The 23,784-nt window shown below is 36.2% G+C and overlaps 1 protein-coding gene across 1 annotated transcript; it reads left to right on the forward strand.

Annotated features, from left to right (window-relative positions):
• The first annotated feature begins 129 nt into the window (after positions 1-129).
• Positions 130-23,784, forward strand: STUB1 (STIP1 homology and U-box containing protein 1). The gene is made up of 7 exons (XM_083125911.1): positions 130-376; positions 4,573-4,771; positions 10,501-10,628; positions 12,808-12,918; positions 14,824-14,880; positions 17,029-17,145; positions 22,740-23,784. The coding sequence occupies exons 1-7, from the start codon at positions 257-259 to the stop codon at positions 22,863-22,865; spliced, it is 858 nt and encodes a 285-aa protein (XP_082982037.1). The 5' UTR covers positions 130-256; the 3' UTR covers positions 22,866-23,784.

Consider the following 23,784-nt stretch of genomic DNA (forward strand, 5'->3'; position numbering starts at 1 on the left):
TGATACATTTTTTTGCAATAAAGTAAATATGGAGGCTGGCATTTAGCACAATCCGATTTAGCCGCAGTGCTGAAGAAACTCGCATTCAATATATGTTTAACAACATAGCCTGCGAGTGAGCCTAAAATAATCAAGTGTCATTATGGCGGCTCTGCGAGCTGCTTGACTCACCTGTGTGTCCTAAAGCGCGTAGTGCATTTTGTAATACGGTCCCAATTAATGAAGACAGTCTTAAAATTCAAAGTGGTTTTCCACAATGAGCAAGTATATGTATAGTACACAAAATTTAACGGACAAGGAATTAAAGGACCAAGGGAACAGACTGTTTAGCCTTAGGAAATACGACGATGCAGTTTCCTGTTATACGAAAGCAATTGTAAATGCCAATTTCTATATTTAATCTGATCTTTTTATCAGTTACTAATACAACACCAATGATAAATAATGCAGTGCAATTATTGTTGTGTGTCTGTAACAGTGCAGCGTTTACTAAGTGGTGCAGTATTTTGTGAACGTTTGTGTGATCCCAAATATTTGTTTATTCTTTTTGAAAGCTGTTGGGTGGGAAGATATTTTATTCATTTTCAAGTAGACTGTGGTCTAATTTCCATTGCATGTAGTTTGGAGTAATATAATGCAATAGAGTGTCCTTTAAAAGTCTGAGATTAACACTATGGTACACAGTTTCAAGGTTGCAACAACCACCCTGAAAATTTCATGCAGCCGAGATGCAACATATATGTAATAATTTTTATGAACCTCAGAATCTCATTCATTCATATCCTTGAGTTAAGTTTTAGTTTATATGTTTTTTTCCCTTCTTGCCATTACTGGATTCTTATTTGGGTGCAAGTAGGAATCTATTTTTAGCATAGCAAGGACATATTGCAAAATATCCAGTATTTCTTCTGTTTCCTAATATAAAGTTGAAGAAAAGTGTGGCAACACAATACATCATTATTTATTCTTTAGTATTGCAATTATAATCACTTAAATTTTCTCAATCAGCTCTAATGGGAAGCTGACTGCACATTGAAAATATATTTCTTTATGAATTTATCAGATTTAATTTTGTGTACTTTGACATTTGGTCAACTGGTCAAGTTTCTTACAATTATATTCTCTTATGCAGTAAATGAGGAGATTGGGGGACAGGTGTGAATGATTTCCAATATTAAAATTTGTATTAATACACAATTTCCACAAATAATTTTAACACTACCACTAACAAATAATGGTATTGGTTACTACTCTCTGATCTATTATTACAGCATGCACCATCTCCATGGCTCAAAATGACTACAATATATATATATTTTTTAATAATAATTAAGACAGACAAAACTTTCTGTAACTTACTGGTCAAGATTTCTGTATTTTGTAGCAACAATTATTCTCTCTATATCTCTATCTTGCTTCATTGCCAAGTTCACCTAATTTTTTTTGTTAAAAGGAAGATTTTTTGAATAGATTGCGTAAGGTAATTCAGACAAAGCACTTTGATTTACATTCAGTATATTTTTCTTTGACAAACATTGTGTAGATGCTAAATAATTGTCTGTCTAAAAGTACCGTGCCCTTTTGGGTGTAATTCTGTACCTCCATATTTCAATGGGAGATTGATGAAAGTTTCATGATCACTGCGAAAGTGAAAAAAATATATTTAGATTTTCATACTTTTTGTGTAGCATAGCTATTACAATTTCAGTACATCAAAATTAATAATTTTAATTTGAAAATATTTAAGTTTACATATTGAATAAGTGGGAGTTTATACTATTCATATTTATTTATAAACAATATATAGTAAAATCAGAGGTATGTCATAACTTCGATCCCCACCACCGGTAAAATAAATTTGTTCATCTGAAGGCTAGAAAAAAGGTGTTCTCTCGGAACGTAGTGTTAGAATACGTATAGTTTAAAGCACTAGACAATGGATAATGTCCAATTAACATTGCATGCAGAGGTGCATTTGTTATATCACTGTTCTGTTCATTGTACAGATTTTGTTGTGTACCTGCACGCACAACAGTGATACTTACTAGTTTACTGCAGTATTGCTTTGTATGTTTATTCGAAATATTTCTACATGATTGTTTAAAGGTAAGCTGACATTCTAGTGCAAGCTGTTCCTCACTTGTTTTCCTTAGCTAGTGCTGCCATCTGAATGTTATGGGTGGTTATGTGCTTGCAAACATGACTTGTTGTGAAGAGGTAAATGATTTGGATCTATTCATTTAGGTAACACTTTACTATACCGGAAACGGATTTCTTCAAATTTACAGGAGAAAGTACTTGCGCAAATCATTTTCTGTAGCATTGTTGATGTTCGGGAATGTAGTTTTGATCCATTTTAATGTGAATGCATGTGGTTTTCTACGAAAATCTATTTCTGACTTTCTATTGCTGCTGCCGCCATTTGCTTTCTGCACGAGAGCACAATACACTCTCGTATTGTCCGTATATGCTAAATTGAACGAAAGGAGTGCTAATGGAACCTAACCTAACAGGCCTAACCTAACCTAGTAGGCATACCTCGTCCCCGTGATGGTTCGAGGGCTATCGTGAATTTTTGGGCTAATATCAAAGGTTTTTGGGGCTACCCGTGGATGGTTTGTGGGAAATAAGGAACAACAGTAAGTACTCGTTAATGTAAGAAATAGACATTATTTTCGTTAGAAATTGATTATTTCACCTAAATAAATGTTCCGCAGTGCAGAATAGTACGTTAGCAATGTAAAAAATTGTGAAATAAATCATTGATAAGTGTCTCCGGTATAGTAAAGTAGTACCTTCATTTAATATACTGGTGTTACTGTGTGTTTTATAGAGTAAATGACTATTTGTAGTAAAATTGAGCAATTTTTTATGGTAACAGTTTGATATGGGCAAAACACATTTCTTCAATTTTACAGGAGAAAGTACTTGCGGAACTGAGTTTCTGTAGACTTTTGAAAGGTCGTGAAAGTGTTTTCTCCCTCGTTCAATTTATTCGGCCAGTAAAACATGTATTTTTCGACATTAATATGTCTGCGATGCACAAAAGCTCTTGCCTCCATTACCTTCGACTACGTGAACCAAATGTTCCGTGCGTTCGATGACGTAACCCCCGGTCAGTGTTTCCAACAATGCCATTTTTTCCCAGAACATGACAATTTTAACTATGTTTGGCTAACCTAACAGAACTTAACCTAACCTTGCCGTGAATGGTTTGTGGGGCTATTTATGAATGGTTTGTGTATTTATGATGGTTTGTGGGGCTATTCGTGCATGGTTTGTGGAGCTATCCGTGCATGGTTCGTGTGGTTTTGGAATGTGGAAAAATAAAATCTGTAACACGAAAGTATGATTTTTTTGGTTAAGATGGTTTGAAGCATTGCATACCCACAGATGATAGACAACGCTAGTCAAGATTTGTTCACCATATTGCACGTAACAGAAGCGAAAAAGCAACAAACAATAAATACTTGTAATGTGAAAAATTATAATTATCTCAGTGATAAAAGCAAAATCCCACCTTAAATATTGTTTCGCAATGCATAATAGGTAAGTATGAATGTAAAAAAGACTAAATGGACGAGTGAAATGTCTTTTGGCTATATCAAACTGTTACCTTTTTTATGCTTAATAGTGTTCCTTTGTACTTTTTTGTATTTAATAGTTTTGTGGTGTGGTCATGCATCTGACTAGTTTTACCTTAGAAAGCATAACTGTTTGTGAAGATTTTTATTGTACAAAAACAGGGTGTATGAGTTGTTTATTTGCATTCGTAAGCTATAAATGATTGGCAGAATTGTGCATTAAATTTGAAACTGTTTATAAAAATAGCTGATCAATATATTGAGGAGAATTTCCAATTAATTGATCCCATCCATAGTGTTATATCAGGAGCGGTGACGTGGCATTGACTATAAATTTACATCTGCATGTGATGCCTACATATAATCTACATGTAGATTACATTGGCTAAACAAACTTTGTAAACTACATCAAAACTTAATTTTCAATGCTGTTTTGTAGGGAGTGCCACTTTCATATTATATTGGTTCATATTAAGCTGAAAACACGACAGTTTATGAAAGAACACCTCTTATACCCTCTTTTCAACAATAACTTTTGAAAGAAGGTATATTGTGGACAGAAACACTGCAATCATAAGGCAAAAGTAGTATTTACCCTATTAATTACAATAGCTTTAGGAATGTTAGCTTTATTCCTATCGTGATTCAAACAGGTGTCCGTGTGTAACTAGTCAGATTAAGTCAGCATTTTTCCAAAATTTGGATCACATACATTGGTTTCATTCCTTCTTTGATACTTAGCAGAAGATTTTTCATAATTGTAAAGATAAGTGCAAAGTCTTTCTTAGCAACTGTTTTTAAGTGCACAATTCTATTCCGCTTGTACATATACCATTGTTCATACTACATTGCTTACTGTGTTGTTTATATGTAGACACTCATCACTAACCAAGAAGATGCACAGAATATCATGTGCAAAACAAACTCATTTTTTTGTGCCTATTTGATCATAACTTTACTATTTAAGTTGCATTTCTTTATATTTCAGATTAAGAATCCGAATATGCCGACATATTTTACGAACCGGGCCTTGTGTTACTTGAAGATGAAGCGTTGGGAGGCAGCTTGCCAAGATTGCCGGCGTGCTTTAGACATGGACTCAACGTTAGTTAAGGGTCACTTCTTCCTAGGACAAGCTCTCTTAGAAATGGAAAATTATGATGAAGCCATCAAGCATCTACAAAGAGGTATGCTGGTGCTGTAATTGTGTGTTCTGGTGCTTTGCTTTGATGCCAATAGTGTATTTGGTGATATTTCTTTTGGAACAAGTTATGCATAGTGTGAAACTTTTTTTTTAACATGTATGGAGACATAACACTGTTTCTAGACTATTCTAAACTGTTATAGAGGCCAAAGTTCTGATTATTATGTAATGCTTTATGTGCTTACATGAGTACCGTACTTCATCGCATAATTGTTAGATTTTATGCCAAATTTTATGACAAGATTTTTTTTATTTATTTATTTATATTTAAATTGCGTTGGTTATTACTGGTACTTAAAATCATTTATTATTAAACTGTCTTTCGTACATGATTAGTATACATGGAATCTTATGAATATATATTAAAATTGATGCACACTATTTCTTCGTAACAGTTTAGCAAGCATTATTCTTCTCTAAAGAAAAATTGACACATTAGTTATTAGTTTTTGTGTTAGAGTAGAGATATTACCCTTGAAAATTAATACGGTGTTGCAAATTATGGACATGCAAAATTTAATTTTCTGTATCCTACTATTCTGCACCACTATTATGCGATGAAAAGTTACAAACCAATTTTTTGACTTAAAAAAAAAAAAAGTGTCTGTGATGATTATGCAGTGCAATACAGTAAGTTAGGTACTCTTACTATTATAATGTATTATAATGATGCTCCTGCATGCTTAATGGGTTGCTGTTTGTGTATTTTGAGTAGGTTAGGGTTATTAGATTTGATTGGTTTAGTATTTCCTTGTGAAAAATATGTCTAAACAACAATTACAGATTGTGGTTACTTGTGCAGCCTACTTTCCATTACATATTTTGTCACAAATGTTTGTTAAAAGGTGCTGATTAGTTTCCCCGAACCTCAAGTGTTCTTCCACATCAACTAGCCTTAGTTCGTTGAATGGCATTGAACTACATTATTACCGAACTCACCTGGTAGTGGAAGGGGTCCAGTATCAGATGTCCTTCAAGCATAGAGTATGTTCATTGATCAGAATGGATGTTACAAATACAGGGTATTTTATAGTGTTCTTTGTGGCTAGGATAATTTATTACAAGAAGAGTCTGATACCACAACAAAACAAGCACCAGATGAAACAGGAACTCAGATTTTTAATTCATGCCACAGTTCACATGCACACCACTGCGGGCAGCTACCTACACCTGTCGTGAAATTGTTTTCAATGTTGGAATTCCATGGAAATTAGCAATGTGCATTTAGTTTGAAATTTGGTAAGGACCTCATCTAGTGACAATTCAATTTGCATATGTCATAAACGGGTCATTCCATATCAAATTAACCAATTTTTTAAAAAAATGGTTGCATGACCATTTTGGAAAAATTTCATTTTTTGTACATACGTTTGTACATGTTTCTAGATATCAAAACCAATGTTCAAAAAAAATATTGTCTTTAGTTCTCCTGCGACAGCCATTTTTCCAACATGCCGCATGGCTTTTTTTTGCTCATGTAGCAGTATACAGAAACCTTAATATCTCAAAAACCATTAAAGCTAGAGATCTGAAACAAAATTAATTTTGTAGCTAATGAAGTACTCTTCCTATGATATTCAGGTATGTTTTGCTTGAAATTGCATCGTAAGTACGAAAATTATGGTGGAAAATGGGGTAACAATAGTTAAAAAATTGCATTTTTAAGCTCGATTTTTTTAATGAAGGGGTTTAGTCTAAGGCTTCATTTTTTTTTTTCATGTGTAGACTTACCTGCAGGGTGTCTGTAAATAAAATATCAGTGCTTAGAAATGCACCCCTATTTTACAGCATGGGCTCAAACATGGCCGTTCATTGAATTTTGACAGTTTTCGGGGTTAAATATATCAGATGGGTTCCCTTTAAAAATTCTGAAATTTGGCACATAGGAAGCCCTTTATGAACCTAACTCACAGTAAAAATCTCAACTTTTAGATTCCACTCGTTTTGGTCAATATGAGGTAACATATGTCACCTAATTTCTATATTTAATGGTATTTGCATATTGTCTCTAAGCCATACACCTGTAGTCTTGACCTAAGAAGTGTTATCATTTTCACTGACTTTGTTAAGATTAGTTACGTTTTTGGGAACCTTACCAAAAGGGTATTTATGACCGTTCTCTCTAGTTAAAAATTTTACAGAACACTCCATTTCCAGTCACAGATAACGAACATTCACAAGTCACTACTCTCGGCACATTAGGTACAGGAAGAATGACAGCAGAGATTGTACTTGCACAGATCAATTCCAGGCTTGCCTTACATCCTATCAAAACATGTCTCTGAATCTTCTGCTGTGCATGACTCACATCTATTTCAACAAATGTATTTTCTTGGAAGAAGAAAAAAATGTGAAAAATAAAGGAAACAAAAGATAATATATTCTACCAGCTTTGACACTCCAAAATAAACAGCCTACTTTCAGTGGAGTGCCCAAGGAGGGGTTTGTGGGGGTCATAACCCAATACTTTTGGCCTAGTATTCTATAAACAATTACGTCAAAGGCAGGATAATGTGGCAAGAACAGGGCTGTATACTAAAAAAGTATGTGTAACCCCCTCCCCCTCCCTTTCAAAATTCCTGGGCATGCCACTGCCTATCTTAAGCTGCATGTACTGCTACATTGATAAAAATATGGGGAAGCTCAGTTTTGGAGCTGACAATTCCAACTGGTCGTGGGTACCTAATAAATCAAATCTTTTGCAATGAAATTTCGCAGATTTTCAATTGTCATACCTTGTAATTTCAATTTATGGTAAGTCAAGTAGTAAAACCTTATGTTACTATATTTAACCCAGATTTAAAAAAGAAAAGACTTCATTATTCTAAGTATGGAATGTAGTTTAACCTTACTTTGCAACGTCAGAAATTAGGTGACATATGTTACCTCATATTGACCAAAACGAGTTGAATCTAAAAGTTGAAATTTTTACTGTGAGTTAGGTTCATGAAGTGCTTCCTATGTGCCAAATTTCAGAATTTTTAAAGGGGACCCATCTGAGATATTTAATCCCGAAAACTGTCAAAAGTCAATGAACGGCCATGTTTGAACCCATGCTGTAAAATAGGGGTGCATTTCTAAGCACTGATATTTTATTTACAGACACCCTGCAGGTAAGTCTACACATGAAAAAAAAAATGAAGCCTTAGACTAAACCCCTTCATTAAAAAAATCGAGCTTAAAAATGCAATTATTAACTATTGTTACCCCATTTTCCACCATAATTTTCGTACTTACGATGCAATTTCAAGCAAAACATACCTGAATATCATAGGAAGAGTACTTCATTAGCTACAAAATTAATTTTGTTTCAGGTCTCTAGCTTTAATGGTTTTTTGAGGTATTAAGGTTTCTGTATACTGCTACATGAGCAAAAAAAGCCATGCGTCATGTTGGAAAAATGGCTGCCCCAGGAGAACTAAAGACAATATTTTTTTGAACATTGGTTTTGATATCTAGAAACATGTACAAACGTATGTACAAAAAATGAAATTTTTCTAAAATGGTCATGCAACCACCATTGGATGGTTTGGCATGGAATGACCCAAACAGGTTGCTTGTGTAAGGGCAAAACAACTGGTCACCTGTATACTGCCTCAGAATAAGACATGGAATACACTGCCCAAATAAATCAGAACTGGATATGTCAAAAACAGCTGTGTGGAGGGTTCTATGTAAACATTTTTGCTTCAAACCATATACTGACTTCAATTACTGCAGCAGCTGTCCAATGACAAACACAGGCATTGGTATGACTTTTATTATGAGTTTGTGCTTTTGTGGAACGTGTGTGATTCACCAAAAATAAACATTTTCTTTTGCATTTTTCATGAACATGTGTACAAGCCACTCTGTTTCAAGGAAAAAAAACAGTAACAGAATTGACTTACCTGGATATGTTATAATTGTGGCTTATGCCCAAATTGCATGATGACCAACGTTTTTTCAGCAGGACAACAGTCCCTCCCACTTCCACCACAGAGTACGTCAGAACACAGAGCTAGCCAGGCGTTGGATGTGATGTATGGCTGAACATCACCAAATACCTCATGCTGTGCCCCTCAAAATCACTGGACCTCACACCTTTAGGGGTTACATAGAAGATAAAATGTTCGTCTCACCGCTGCTGCATGCTATTGACAAGTTAGAATGGCACATCAATCCATCAGTATAACACTATTGAGAGGCTTATGTTAATAAGGGTGTGTGTGGCATGAACTAAAATGACATGGTGAGATCTGCATGTCAACGGGAGTGTAGGCATGAAAATAATCTGAGTTCCTGTTTCAACTGTGCTGGTTTTGTTGCAGTAAGTGCAATACCCTTCTTGCAATAAATTTTCCTAACCCTGAAGAACATTATGAAATATCCTGCATAAGTATCGGCTACCAGGTGTCCCCGATGGCAGTCTGAAAGCTGCCTTGGACCAAAGGACCAAAATTGCTTTTTTTTTTAAATGCCCCTAATCGTTTGTCGCGTGCTGCTTTGGTTTAAAATCTCCTTGAGGAAACTGCAGTCAGAGCTTGTGTCCGTCCCTATGGTTGGAAAGGCTGCATTGATTACCGACTGCTCGCTTTCAAACAACACTTGTAGTTTGTCATCTTGGTATGAAATATCTCTCAGGATACTATTTATATTCTAATAACATAGAAAAATAAACTCTAGTACACAATCCAACACCTGCCATCTGGAATCACATTGCGATGTTTCTTCTTGTGTTACGCATGCTATTTATTTATTTTATTTTACTTTTCTTTCCAGCCATTTTGTGACTGCAAATCACTCCACAAATATAACTGGTTCCATCAATTCACTTACAGTCTTTCAAGACAAACAAATCTACACAATATATTCCAAAAGCTAACTAAGCTGTATTACTTTCATAAGAAAATTAGTTGCGATATTGATCGCACTGCCATGTATGTTGTCATCTGCCTCAGGAACCAGTTTATCGCATTGTTTTCTACACTACCTATTCAAGGTGCTGTAGCGTCGTCGTCTTGTAATAAAGGGGTACCCGGTGAAGGCACTGTAGGTCCAGTCCTGATTAGCCTTAATGTGCATAAAGTAGACTTAAAACACCAACTCAATCACTCAAGATCAGCTACCACTAAGCTGTCAAAAAGGTAGGTAGATTGTCTCAATGACAATGGACCCGTGTCAACAGAGGTTTGACTTTCTTTAAACCATTTAAATTACCAAAAGCATTTTTCATCATTTCATGAGTGTCTGTAGCCATTTCCTGTTTGATGCACAGCATTCTTAGCATAGAGGAAAATGTGAAGCATTACAGGTACATGTGACTGCTGAGCAGTCCCTGACACAGATGGTTGATAACTGACACCATGTCATTTTTAATTCATTGGGGGAAATCCAAGGCGAGGTTTCCCAAAAGTGTTGTTCTTACCATTGGAAGTACTATATGATCACACCTCTTGTTGAATGGAGCAATCAGTTGACACTTACTTTACTTCTCAATTGTTACTTTAGAATTAAACAAATTTTCCCTTTACATGTGCATGTTTTACCCTTCATATTTTAAAGAAACTTAGGTGAGATTCATGTCATTTCGCACTTATTGTACACAAAATGTGAATCCATGCTGGTACCTTGAACCCAAAATTCTTGAAAGTGTTTCCACTGTTTAAATATGTATATGCAAACCATAAATATATGCATGTGTTTCATGTATTCACATTCTTTTATTTTCAGCAAATGACTTAGCAAAAGAACAGAAATTGAATTTTGGCGACGACATAGCCAGTCAATTACGTGCTGCTCGGAAGAAACGGTGGAATGTTCAGGAGGAGAAAAGAATAGCTCAAGAAATAGAACTTCAGGTAATTGTGAAGTTTGACAGAAGCAAGCATGGAAACTCACTATGAGTGTCTTTAGAATATGTAAACTGTTATACAAAACTTTTGATTCCATGCAGGTAAAACAGTGACAGTGAAAAATCAGGCCGGCTCGGTAGCTGAGTGGTAGAGCAATGGCAGAGTATGATAGACACAGGTTTAAGTCCTGGTTGAGCCTGCATTTTTTGCTGAAAATTCTACATAAAACTTTTGTTTTTAAATAAGTACAACGTAAATTTGTAGTAAGTAAATTAGTGTTTTAAGAAATGGAAAATGTGGTTATATCTTGACAGTATTCCCACTGAACTCGAAAACCTGGAGAAATATGGAGGTTCTCATGGAAAAAGCAGGGGATTTTGTAAAGATGTTTGGAAACCTAGATAAACCAGGAAAATTACATTTCTTTGCTTGTCAGGATTAAAAGCTGAAAATACATTCCATGTTTTCTTGAAAACTAGTTTTTTATGGGATATTTTACATAAAAAATGTTTTTTACCATTTATTTCAACTGTGTTGACTAAATTTGATTTTGATTATCATGCAAAGTTGAAGATATAGCACTTATTTATTAGTACAAGGGTCATCCAGAAAGTAAGTACCATTGGCCAATTAAATGAAACACAAAATGTAATGGAACAAAACACTTTATTGTACACCGAAGTACAGGCCTTGGACTATGTTTCATAAGGAGGCACCATATTTTGTATCCCCATATCGAAAAATTATGCTGCCTTTGTTGATGACCAAGTGGTAACAGCTTGTTTGACTGTATCGTCATCCTCAAAGCTCTGGCTAGCAAGGAAAACTTTCAGGTGCAAAAAGAGATGAAAATCAGATGGGACCAGGTCTGGGATATACGGTGGATGAGTAAATGTTTCCCAGCCAATGTCTGTAAGGGGTCATTGCGTTTGCAGCCGCTGTATGGGGACGAGCATTGTCATGAATGAAAACAACACCATGGCTCAACATGCCACTTACTTGTTTTGGATTGTGCGATGCAATTTTTGTAGAGTTTTGCAATTGGTGTTGGCGTTGATGGTTTTGTTATGCTCCAAAAAGCCCACAAGCAATACACCTTGTCTGTCCCAAAACACCATGCACAGGACCTGTCTGGCTTTGGTCTTTCGTGGTGAGAACGTGTGCCTCCACTCAATCGACTCGTTTTGTTTCCGGAGTCTCATGCAACACCCATGTCTCGTCCCCAGTCACAATGTGATTCAAAAAGTCATCACCTTTCCTCACAGTACCATGTCAAAAACAGTAATGCAATGCACTGCCCGTTCGGTTCTTTTTGTGGTCTTCTGTAAGCGAGCATGGGGCCCAGTTAGTACACAATTTGCAGAAGTTCCGTCTGTTCGACATAATTTCATGAAGTAGCGACCAGGAAATTTGTGAAAAATGCACAGACAGTGTTGTCAGGTTGAATCGTCAGTTCTCTTTAATCTTCTCTTCCACAGCATGGACCAATTCGTCTGTCACCAGATATGATCGCTCACTGCGTTCCACATCATGCACATTGTTTCATCCTTCGTTAAGTTGTTACACCCATCTCCATACCATTGAGACACTCATGATCTGTTCACCATACACTTCACCAATTTGATGGTGAATTTCAGCTGCTGACACATTCCATGCATTCAGAAACTGTATGACTGAGTGCACTTCACACGCGGTGGGTGTTTCTATTTTCTTCAACATTATAGCAACCCACTACAAAGCATCTGCACTTTTGTCTTCTCTAATGCTGACTTCTCTATCTTGCTAATGGGTCCAACTACTCGGCACGCATGCACACTCTCCAGCTGCGGCATAAACAGAAGTTACTTTCTGGACGTGCTTTGTATGTTTAATCATTATAGAGTAGTCTGGAAAGTTATTTAAAATATGCCCATAAATGTCGGGAAAAGTGCAGCTATAATTTATAGACTCTATTTTATACTTTTCTGAGAACAAACGTGAAAAACCATAAAATCAGGTACCATTTCATACATTTGCTATGTTGTGCCCATCAAGATTAAATGTTTAATGTTGAAAAATGTAAATCAAGGTTCACTATAATTGCGTTTCAAAGTACATAGAATTGCATGAACACCACATTGTAATAATTGCCGCTGAGAACTACAGTTTATTTTTCTAAAATAATAATTATTATTTTTTATTCCAGACTTACCTTAATAGATTAATACGTGAAGATATGGAACGTCAAGTTGCCAAGCTTCAAGAGAGTAGCAACGACGAGGATCAAGAAAAGGTCATAGAGCTGGAGCAATATTGTGTAAGTTGAACGACACAAAGAAGTTCAAAATTTTATTGCTAGAGGAGAAGGTATAAATATGGGCCAAGGTTTAAATATGGGTTTTGGAGTTATCAAAGTGGTGGTTAGTTTTTGCCTTGGACGCTGTTATAGAATTACGACCTCCGAAAACTTTTTGCATGTATATTTTAACTCAGCATTTTCTGAATTCTCATCTGCTTTGTATAGACATGTGATATTAGTGGTACATAAAACAAATGTGGGCTTTTATAATGCCATGATTTGTTTGTGAAATATGTACCACAGAGAGCGAAAATAAATTGAAGAAGAAAAATAGTGTAGTGGTCTAAATATGGGCTATGACATGAGGTCTAATGTTGAGATCACATTTTTAACAAATGTTTGGATGTTTTTCTTAATTTCAATTCTACCCATTCCGCGTGATATTCAAAACAACAGATTATTCACAAATATGAATTTTATAATGTTTTAGCCATAAATGACTGTTTTTTTACATTCTAATTGCTTTTTGTGATATGCACACTAGTAGCCCATATTTAGATCATTTTATCAATTTTTGGAAATTGTTTTTTTTTTTAAAAAAAATGGAGACCTTCTATATTTTAGCATGCTATTACATTTAAGTATATATTTCATAGATATGCATTTTAAAGGCAGGTGCTTGATATATTAATTTTTTCCTCCGAAAAGGACAACATAAAAAGGGGGCGCCATATTTAGATCTTTTCCTCTAATAGTCACACATTACAAATTTGCCAATAAAATATGGAAAATTGCAAAAAAACAGCATACTCTAATTCTCTTTTAGCCCTTAAGTGTCCACTGGTATATACAGCGTGTTTGAAAAAGAACTCCCTAGTTTTAATGTGTCCTAGAATCTGTACAAAGTGACACAGTATTCTAGTTTGTGGTGTTTGATTCATCAACTCTCCAAGTTTGGCACCCTTGCAGTTGGTAGGTCTGCTTGACCTTGAGACGGCACCAGTGCTGTATTTTTTCCTTTGTTCCCTCAGTTCAGTTCCGGCGTTTGTGTAGTGCAGAGCAACTCAGCAACAATGTGTACTCTGCAACAGAAAGCGCAGTGTGTTATTTGGTTTGTGAAAACTGAGTCAGTTATAACAGTGCAACGTAATTTTAGACGTCAGTATGGTGGTGAACCACCTACAGCAAAACTATCCATCATTGGCTAAAGTCTTTCAAGGAAACCGGTAGTCCCAAAAGTGACCTCTTTGCCATTCCGTTCTCTGAAGTGCCTTTCAAACCTTCGAGCTGTTTTTATGTACGTATGTGCGTACTGCAGTTCTGTTATAACACTGCTAATTGAGATGCATAGAAAGTTGTATGCATATGTTAGATATTAGCATGGTAAATATTATCCAAGGAAAGTGTGTAGCAAATTTTTCTCTCATCTTACTCTATTTTAGTATCAGAGAAGTGACCACTGTTCATAGTAACTAGGAGGGGTCGTATATTTGATACCAATAGAGGCACATAATGGTTTGGATCCCACTTTAAACTGTAGGTCCAGTCCCAATTAGCCTGTAGGTCCAGACCCGATTAGTCTTACTGTGCATGAAGTGGACTTAAAAACCAAAAGGCAAGTCGTAGGAATTCGACTGATTTTTTAAATTTTACTTCACTTTTGTGCCACTTTTGGCTAATTGCAAAGATGGGGCTGAGTGATGATATGATGAAATTGATGAATGGACACTCACAAACACCCAGGCTGGGATTCGAACCCAGGACCCCTAGCATCGTATCATGGTATGTTGACCACTCCGCCACAGAGGCCGGGTCATAGGAATGAGAGAATTACATTACATGTACTTTCGTTGACCATGTAAATGTATTTTTTGTAATAGCTCTGTATGATGCTAACATTTAATTTTGTTCTCATTTCTTTAGGATAATTGCATGGGTGAACTAAACACACTTTTTGCCAAGGTGGATGAGAGACGGCGGGTAAGTGGATATAGTAGAGATAAAGTCAAGTAGGTATGCTTTGTGTAATAACTTATGGTACACAAAGATGTATAAGGTAACAAGATCTGAGAGTAAGGTGATTAATTGCTTATAATCTTTAAATGTTGGAGGTATTGAGGTATATTGAAGATATAGGTGAAGTAACTTGTTGGCATTAGAATGCATTTTATTCACTATTAGTATTGCAAATTGCACATCATTACTCATTACAAGAGAGGACATTTGAAGGGCTAGAGGGTAAAATATGGTGACATTTTTGTTATTATTGAGTTTATTAATCAGAAAGGTTATTAGAAGCTATACTGTGGATAAATTGTTTTACTGTTGTGTTTACCAATTTCAGAAGGGTTCAATGAGTCCAATGCAAATTGCATGACATGGCAATTGCATGTGAAAATTGAAGAATTGATATTTTTACATTGTAACTTAATAATGACCAAAATGTCACTTACCATGTTTTACCCCTGAGCCCTTCATTTCACAAATGTTTTTGAGTATCATCAGACCAGGGACGTTGTGAAGGGGAACCGGGAGGAGTACTGGCCCCTCAGATATAGTACACACCCCTTTTCCCTTCCAATTTTCTGTAGCTTAGTGGAAATTTTACTTTATAATGCAAAAAACTCTCCAAATTATTTATTACACAAAATTTTCCATGTAGATAGATCACAATCAGTTTAATTTTTTAGCTATTTCATTATATTTATACATATAACCATTACTGTATATTGAAGACTCAATATGACACAAATTGTGTGTGTATTATATAAAAGTTTAAGTTTTCATGACCGCAGGCTGCATCTTCAGTTGTAGATTAGAGATAGCAGAAACGGAAGTTTGTGTTTGGTCTGCGAGGTTGGCATGGCCAGAGTGGAGATGCAATTGGTATGAAAGAACATGGTTTTTTCACTAGGCTTGTCAAAACATTGTGAGGGATGGGATAGGGAGTTGGAAATTAGGATCATGGGTGGAGATGGTTTGGTTGGAAAGTTACCGAGTGGCGTTATTCAGAGTTGGAGTTGCACTCATGGTTGTGTAAGCTCTACCACTTCTTTTCCCTACTGAGGTGTTGCTGGATTGGCATAAGAGGTCGATGATTGCTACTTGGAAGCAGTGTTATGACTATTGATTTGGATGGTGACAGTGAAGTCCAGTTTTTTGGTGGATTGATTTGGTTGCTTTGTTTTATTTTACTTATGGTATTTTGGGCTAATCACAAATATGAGGATGAATGGCGATAAGATAAAATGGATGAAAGGACACTTACAAACGCACAAGGACAGCATGCAACATGAGCCTGGCTGTGTGTTCAGATGCCAGAGCGCCTCTAGTCTGCAATATGCAGCCCAGGGTGTACTATGTGGAAGGGATGTTCACACTTGCATGCCTTGAAAAGGTGTCACACTTTACGTGCCAGGTTTTGGGTGAAAGGGCTGAGGTTGAGGGCTGTAGAGAAAAATATACACGTAGATGAGGTTTGAGGTGGAGCAAGTTTACAAGCCTAGTAAATTTACCATCCAGATTCACACTGCCATTAGTAAATTAGCCCTACACTCGAAAGGAACTGTTGTGGGTGCCGTCATTTCATCACATGAAAGCAAACTGTTCCATGGATACATAAGTACATTTTATTTGTGTATTACGTGATAAGCAAGTTGAACATTTTAATATATGTTCATCAGTGTATGCTTTTTTCTTTGTCCTCAGATTTTCAAAGGGGTGCATTTTCTCAAAACTTGCTGGGTTATTAGGTAGCAACATTGAGAAATGTATACATTTCCAAAATTCTCAGATGTTTTTCTGTTTTCTTCGTGGATAAGTCACTTAACATCTTCTATAAATGACTTAATTCACTGACTGCAATGTTATATTGCGTAGCATTGGTTATAGTCACTGTCTATTTTAAACTTCTTTGTTGAGCCATGTTTAATGTTTTTAAACTCCTTAGGAATGTTCCAGAAACAGTACCAACATGTTGAAGCACCACATATAAATACCATTTTTTCTTGTTTGTATTGCAAAATTAAAGCAATGCTCAGTTTTTGCACAGGTCTTACTTACTAGCACTTCATTTATGAACAATGCCTGTGAAACTTTTGAGTTTAACTACACTTGTTACTCTTGCAGAAAAGAGATGTTCCTGACTACTTATGTGGGAAAATAAGTTTTGAAATACTTCGGGAACCTGTTATTACGCCAAGTGGAATTACTTACGAAAGGAAGGACATTGAGGAACATTTACAGGTACATTACAGTGCACTTGGTTAGTATAAGATTTCTGGGGCATCAACATCAAATATGTATTTTGACTTATCTGTCTTGCTTGGCTAATGACCGTAGGTTAATGTTTACACATGCTCTTTGAAGCTTAATGTACATAAATATATAGGATGCCCGTATTTAGATGAAATGGTAACATGGTTGTGCTTTTGAAATGTTGAATATCTGGACATGTTTATGCAAGTTCATTGTATTGAGGATTGCATATTTCATTTTCCTGTGACTAGGTGATAGATTTTTAGACCCGCAGTGGTATAGTCGGTAGGGCATCTTACTGTCACGTGGGAGACCCGGATTCAATTCCCAGAGTGGACGAAAAATTCTGACCTTGTCCTCTCATAAAGTGCCTCTAGGGCTTACCCAGCCTCAAATCAACTGGTACCTGGTGGTGTAAAGGTGCTCAGAGCATGGTACTGATCACATAACCTCCAAAATGATCGAGATTGTGTGAGTACCTACCCATACATTCCCTAAATGTGCCTTCATGGCACATTGCTACATGCATGAGGAACTTTACTTTTTTTTTTTACCATGTGATAGATGTAACCAAAATTACAAAATATTTTCCCAGTGTTTTTGTATTATTGGTATCAGTTCGATAGCATACTCACTATCATTGAGCTGACAACTCTTGATTACTAGGGGAATGCGCATTTGCCTTTTTACAGAGACATAGTCTGTGTTACTACAGATTGAAGGTGTCTACCAGTCTGGAAAACCTGGAAATTTACTACAGGGTGTTTCACTTGCTCTCGGCCCCTAATTTTTGCTTATAAAAATCAAACTATTGGTCAGAATGTAATGAAATTTGCTTGTATGAGAAGCATGGTGACGCCACAGCAAGTGTTGGAAGTGGTTGCCATTAACATCAATGCATGCCTTCACACGCCTTTCCATGTTACAGAAGGTGGCCACCAACACATCACATCAGGCGTCACATAATCAATTTCCCACCGAATGCTGGCTTGCAGCTACGTGATAGTGTGTGGCTTGTTGTGATAGACCTTTCCTTTCAACATTCCCCATTGGAAGAAATCCGGTGGGGTAAGGTCAGGCCAAAGTCCTTTGGAAATGACATGATCTTCAAAGAAGGACACAATTTCTTTCATGCTGGCGTTGGAAGTGTGGCAAGTGGTGCCATCCTGCTGAAAATAGCCATTACGGAGTTCCTCATCATCCAGGTGCTTTACAAACTCATGGGAGATATTCTCATAGACTTGTGTATCCACTGTTGTGTTGAAAAAGATGGGGCCAATAGTATGGCACCTTGATAAAACATACCACACTCATTTTTTTCAGCAACCAAACTTGAACAAACATGAACCACTATGAGGTGCATCACAACAGCAGGGCACAGACTAAAAACACACGTTCATACGATCGGCATTTAATGACAGAATCAGCCAGATGCAAGCCATACCCACACAAGGATTAGAGAGACTCCAATAACATCACCATGCTTCTCATACATGAAAGTATGTCCGATGTAATTTCATTACATTATGACCAATAGTTTGATTCTTATATGCGATAATCAGGGGCTGAGAACAAGTGAAACACCCTGTATGGAAAAATCAAAATTTTTGTAGTAGTGCACTAAAAGTAGGTTTTTGAAGAAAGAGAAAGAACAAGCAAGAAATTTTCAATTGTTTCAGACCAACCATTACCGAAGCAAATTGCATGTTAAATACTTTTAAGAAATGCTCATCCACATCTTCGCAAATTAGCCAAAAGTGGCACAAAAAGCGAAGTAAAATAAAGCAAATAAATCAATCAGTGATGTTCTATAATTGTTTTTTTTTTTGTTTTTTTTTTGTTTACCATTTGTCAATACATGGGAAGTGTTACATAAAAGCTCACCACTGATGTCCCTATCCAACAGTTAGTTTTGTTCAGGGACCTTCGTTCAATTTTAGTCTGGGAAAACCTGAAAATGTCGTGGAATTTTGTTTTTACGACATTGTAGACACCCTGAGACTAGAACATTCATTTTTGGAGTTTTTGAAAGGTGTGAGGTACATTTTCCTACCATATTTCATCGCAGACTATTGCAAAGTCAGGTGCAAAATGTAAAATTAATTCTCAGACATAAAATTTGAAGCTTATTCATCATGCCAACACTTTCTAGAGTATGAATTAATTATGCATGAAAGTGTGGAATGGAAAAATTGACTTCTTTCCCGGGAGAATGCACACGGCGACATTCTATGTGAGGAGGCGCACACGGTCAAAATAACCACGCTTGAAAATTTAGATCTATTGGGTTTGTTTCATCATATTTCAAACTTAGTTTTCTTGTATTTTATTGTTTCCTTCTTTTTTTTTTGCATATATTTTTTTATTTTTAATACAATAAATAAAACTGTTGAGAGTTTTCAAAAGTTTAATACAGTTTTTAAAGAAAATGTTTTGTTCTCTATTTTTGTAAGAATATATAATAGGCAAAAAATACAATTTTACAAAAGTTTAATAGGTAATTGTTCTTGTTCTTCTTAATTTTTATTATTGTAAGAATACAATGTAATTATGAAACAAACATAATTTTACATAGGTTTGATGCAAATGTTTTAGAGAGAAGAAAATTATGATACTATCAGGTATTTACAATTGCAGTATATTTTCTACGCTTACTACTCCAGTTTTTGTTTTAAAGTTATCTATTTCATCTGTTTACTCCACATCCACTTCATCGCCATCAAGATTTCCATTTGGACATTTCGCACATTAAAAACAGTGGATACATTTTCTTTCTTTTTCTGATTCACATTATTCATAGCCAAAAAGATGTTGTTTTACTCTTTCTAATTGCCTTCGGAGCTCTTTATCACATTGATCCTCCTTCTCGATGCTTTCAAGAAGCCTATGAATTCGATTTTCTTCTTCCGGGTTCATAAAATACAGGAAACTCTTTATCACATTGATCCTCCTTCTCGATGCTTTCAAGAAGCCTATGAATTCGATCTTCTTCTTCCGGGTTCATAAAATACAGGAAAATCCAATTAAGATCACAAATCTATAACACGAGAAAGCGCGTGCAGTCAAAAGCACCACAGATGAAACTGAAGGTTAGGTAGATGGTAGATGGCCACTGTTAAAACTGTTGGCTGACCAGCGGGTCTCCCACATGTCCAGCATAGATAAGGTGGGGGGGAAAGAGCCAAACCAATATGTATGCACAAAAATGCAAGCAAAGAAAAAAAATGATGTCAAATTCCCGCCACGTGCTTTCTCCCGGGTTAATAAGCAACCTTTGTCAGAAAAGTTCCAGGACAGCTCATAAGAAATAATTTATTCAACTTACCAACTAATGATCATAGCTTGTCAGTATAGTCCCCTCTGCTATCTATGGACAACTGCCACCGTTTCTTGATATGGAAGCAAGCAGGGAAAGCTTCATCTGGAATGCTTCTCAGCACAGCCGTTTGGATTGCTGCAATATGTTCATGATGCTTCCCTTTCAGCGGCATTTTCTCACGGGAAAACAAAACAACAAAAGAATTACACGGCAACAGGTCGGGCTGTGGTAGAGCAGGGATTTGATGCTTGGCCAGATATTCCTGGACTGATAAAGCATAGTCGTGCAATAAGAAACACTGCCCAGATGCCACAAATCAGGATGGCACCGTCGAATTGCTTGACGCAAACATTTCAGGACGTCAATATAAAAGTTTTGGTTTATCGTTTGTCCTTCATGGTGCCTCACACATGTTCCACATTTGCAGCAGTATGTGATGTTGACTGGCGGCCGACTCTGGGATCGTTTTGCACTGAATCTCTGCCCTCCCAAAACTTTTAGTGTCATTCAAAAACACAGCTTCTTGATAATGCCTCGTCACCATATGCTTGCTGTATAATATTCCAGGTTCACTAGGGTTTTTAACGTTAACTCTCTGCTTGGAATCCACGTCCATCACGTCACTCGTGTAACTTCCAACTAAATGCACCAACAAGCTGAACAGTGGGTTGCTAGCACAGCCTTGCCACCTAGTGAGTTTACATGGAAACACTTCTCAGCCCATGTCTATTCAGAACACATATCATTTCTTGTGTTTGAATTTCACAGGTAAAGATAAAAGAATCTGTCCTGGTACTTTTCTGACAAAGGTTGTATGTAAATCTAAAGCATTTTGGTTATCTTTTACTTAAAAAAAGAAACTACATTTGAAACTAGGCATGTGAATTATATCAAATTGACAGAATTTAGCACTAAATTTCAGGGTCTTTATACATGTGTGAAGTTGGTAAAATAATTGTTAATTTCACTGATATGCTTACATTGACCATCAATCTGTCTCATCCTTAATTTAAATAATATTTTGAACAACTTTAATTCACTACAATGTTTTCATGTACTGGTGGAAATTTGGCAAGAGAGTTGTCAGTCTTACTTACAATCAGGGTGAATAAAAATCATGATTTTAAAAGCATTTTTTTTATTGAAACCAATTTTTTAATTTTAAAAAACACACACACTTAAAATTGCTTGCATGTTTTTGGCACTGTACCGATATCTTGTGCTATGTGCCTGAACTGGGTATCGAACCCAAGCAGCGAAGCACATGGCACAGTGGTTTGGATTCCACTTTAAACTGTATGCCCAGTCCTGATTAGCTTTTCTCTGCATAAAGTGGACTTAAAACAACACAATACACATAGTGTGTGTATATACAGGGTGACACAGAAAAATGGGAAGTTTTGAAAAGCATAGCTGGCAACACTGCGTAGTTGGCAGCACTGCATAATGGTATCTTGAGCAACAGACAACCTTGCCATTTAGTAATCATGATCAGTGGAATGGTCAACATCGTGCTTTCGCCATAAAAATGTTTTACAAAAACAATGATAGTTTGCAAGTTGCGCAAAGGGAGTTCTTCTTGTGGGGCCACCGTAAGAGTCAAGTGTACACGTCTCGGCCAAGAACAAGGGATGAATTGAAGCAATGAATTAAAGACTAGATTCGTGCCATCCCACCTGACATGTTGCGGCGATCAATGAGGAACCTGAATGGCAGATTGCAAGAATGCAGAGCTAGCAAAGGACCCCATCTCAAGGACGTAATTTTCAAAAATTGATACTGTGAATTACTGTATCTTAAGTGGCAAGTTGTAACAGTTCAATTTCTGACCAATATATGTTTTTTTTATCTGATTTCTCTGCTGTCTGGTAGGTTTTTCAAAAGTTACCATTTTTCTGTCACCCTGTATATTTTATTGAAAGGCTTTTTCTGGTAAACGGTCCTGTAAAATATTTGAACAGTTTGATTAAACAAATAAATGTCCATTATTAAAAAGTGTTCGCTATTCAGAAAAAAGTGTAGGATGTTACACAATAGGATAAGCATATTACAGTATGTACTTTACGAACATAATGTTTTTTTTTTCCTACATTCAAGGAAAAAAATACAAAAAGAGAAAATAAATTGCAAAATCAAACGACCTTGCTTACAATACAAAAAGATGTCCCATCAGTGGTGTATGCGCTGCAATATTAAGATGCTTTGGAAAAATACTAACCGTTTATATGTACCAAATATTGTTAGTGTTATTGTTATCTTGCAGAGGGTTGGTCACTTCGATCCTGTAACACGGGTGAAGCTCACACAAGATCAGCTGATTCCCAACTTTGCTATGAAGGAGGTTGTTGATGCATTTCTGCAAGAGAACGAATGGGCCTTGGACTACTGACAGTCAGTTTCAGACATTCTGTTTGAGTTGGATTTACACAATACCGTACATGTAGCTGTTGGGAAGAGAATCAGACTGGCTTGGAGTAAGGAGTAGGAAGGGAGAGTATGGGTGTGTGCGTGTGTGTGTGCGTGTGCACGTGTGTGTTCATCAATAATAATAATCACCATCAAAAACTTCATATTTGTTAAGTTACCGTTGATATGAAAAAAGTGAAAATGTACGAATTGATCATGTTAAGAATTTTTTGACCCCCTGTTATTGCATTTACATATCTGCTTACAGCCATAGTATGTGTGTGGGTGTATGTGGGTAATTTTTTTTGTTCTCAGTTATTTTATACAGCGTGTTTTAGGAGCTAGAAAAGCGTGAGTGACAAGAAGATAGGAATGTAGAAGCAAATCATTGGCAAGAACACTTACACGAATAAAGGAAGAAATGATTCTATGATGATAAACTTGTACTTTGCATCAAGGAGACTAATGGAGTTGTTTTTATTTGAAAGCCAGGACGTTGTTGGTGCTTGCTACCCAGCTTATGGGTGCAGTGGTACGTTTCCTGTGGAACATAGTGGTATTGCAGTGAGAGAAACTTATGCTTATCTCTTATGCTTTGTATTATTATTTTATTTTTTTATTTAGGCGACCTTTTTTTGTTTTCACCGCACTCATGGGCTTGTAACCTGACAAGGACTTGAACTATTATACATTTTCTCCCCTCTATTCTTAATTTGTGTAAACGTCTATACTTTGGGAGTGAATATTATCGACTTAACAATACATGAAATACGTTTTTTGTTGTACATATGTACTTTATTATGTATTGCAGTTCAAAACTACAGGTTACATAAAATTGGAACCTCCTCTTGTACATACAGTTTGTAAAAAGGAAGTTGCACTTCGAGATTGAAGATTGAAAA

Source organism: Lepisma saccharinum, chromosome 7, assembly GCF_977018435.1.
Source record: "Lepisma saccharinum chromosome 7, izLepSacc3.1, whole genome shotgun sequence".
Taxonomy (NCBI): domain Eukaryota; kingdom Metazoa; phylum Arthropoda; class Insecta; order Zygentoma; family Lepismatidae; genus Lepisma; species Lepisma saccharinum.

Excerpts from the sequence above, each read along its gene's own strand:
- STUB1 (XM_083125911.1), top strand. The coding sequence starts at position 257 with ATGAGCAAGTATATGTATAGTACACAAAATTTAACGGACAAGGAATTA. Across the intron at positions 10,629-12,807 it reads CTCAAGAAATAGAACTTCAG|ACTTACCTTAATAGATTAAT; the intron begins GTAATTGTGAAG and ends TTTTTATTCCAG. Across the intron at positions 12,919-14,823 it reads TAGAGCTGGAGCAATATTGT|GATAATTGCATGGGTGAACT; the intron begins GTAAGTTGAACG and ends TCATTTCTTTAG.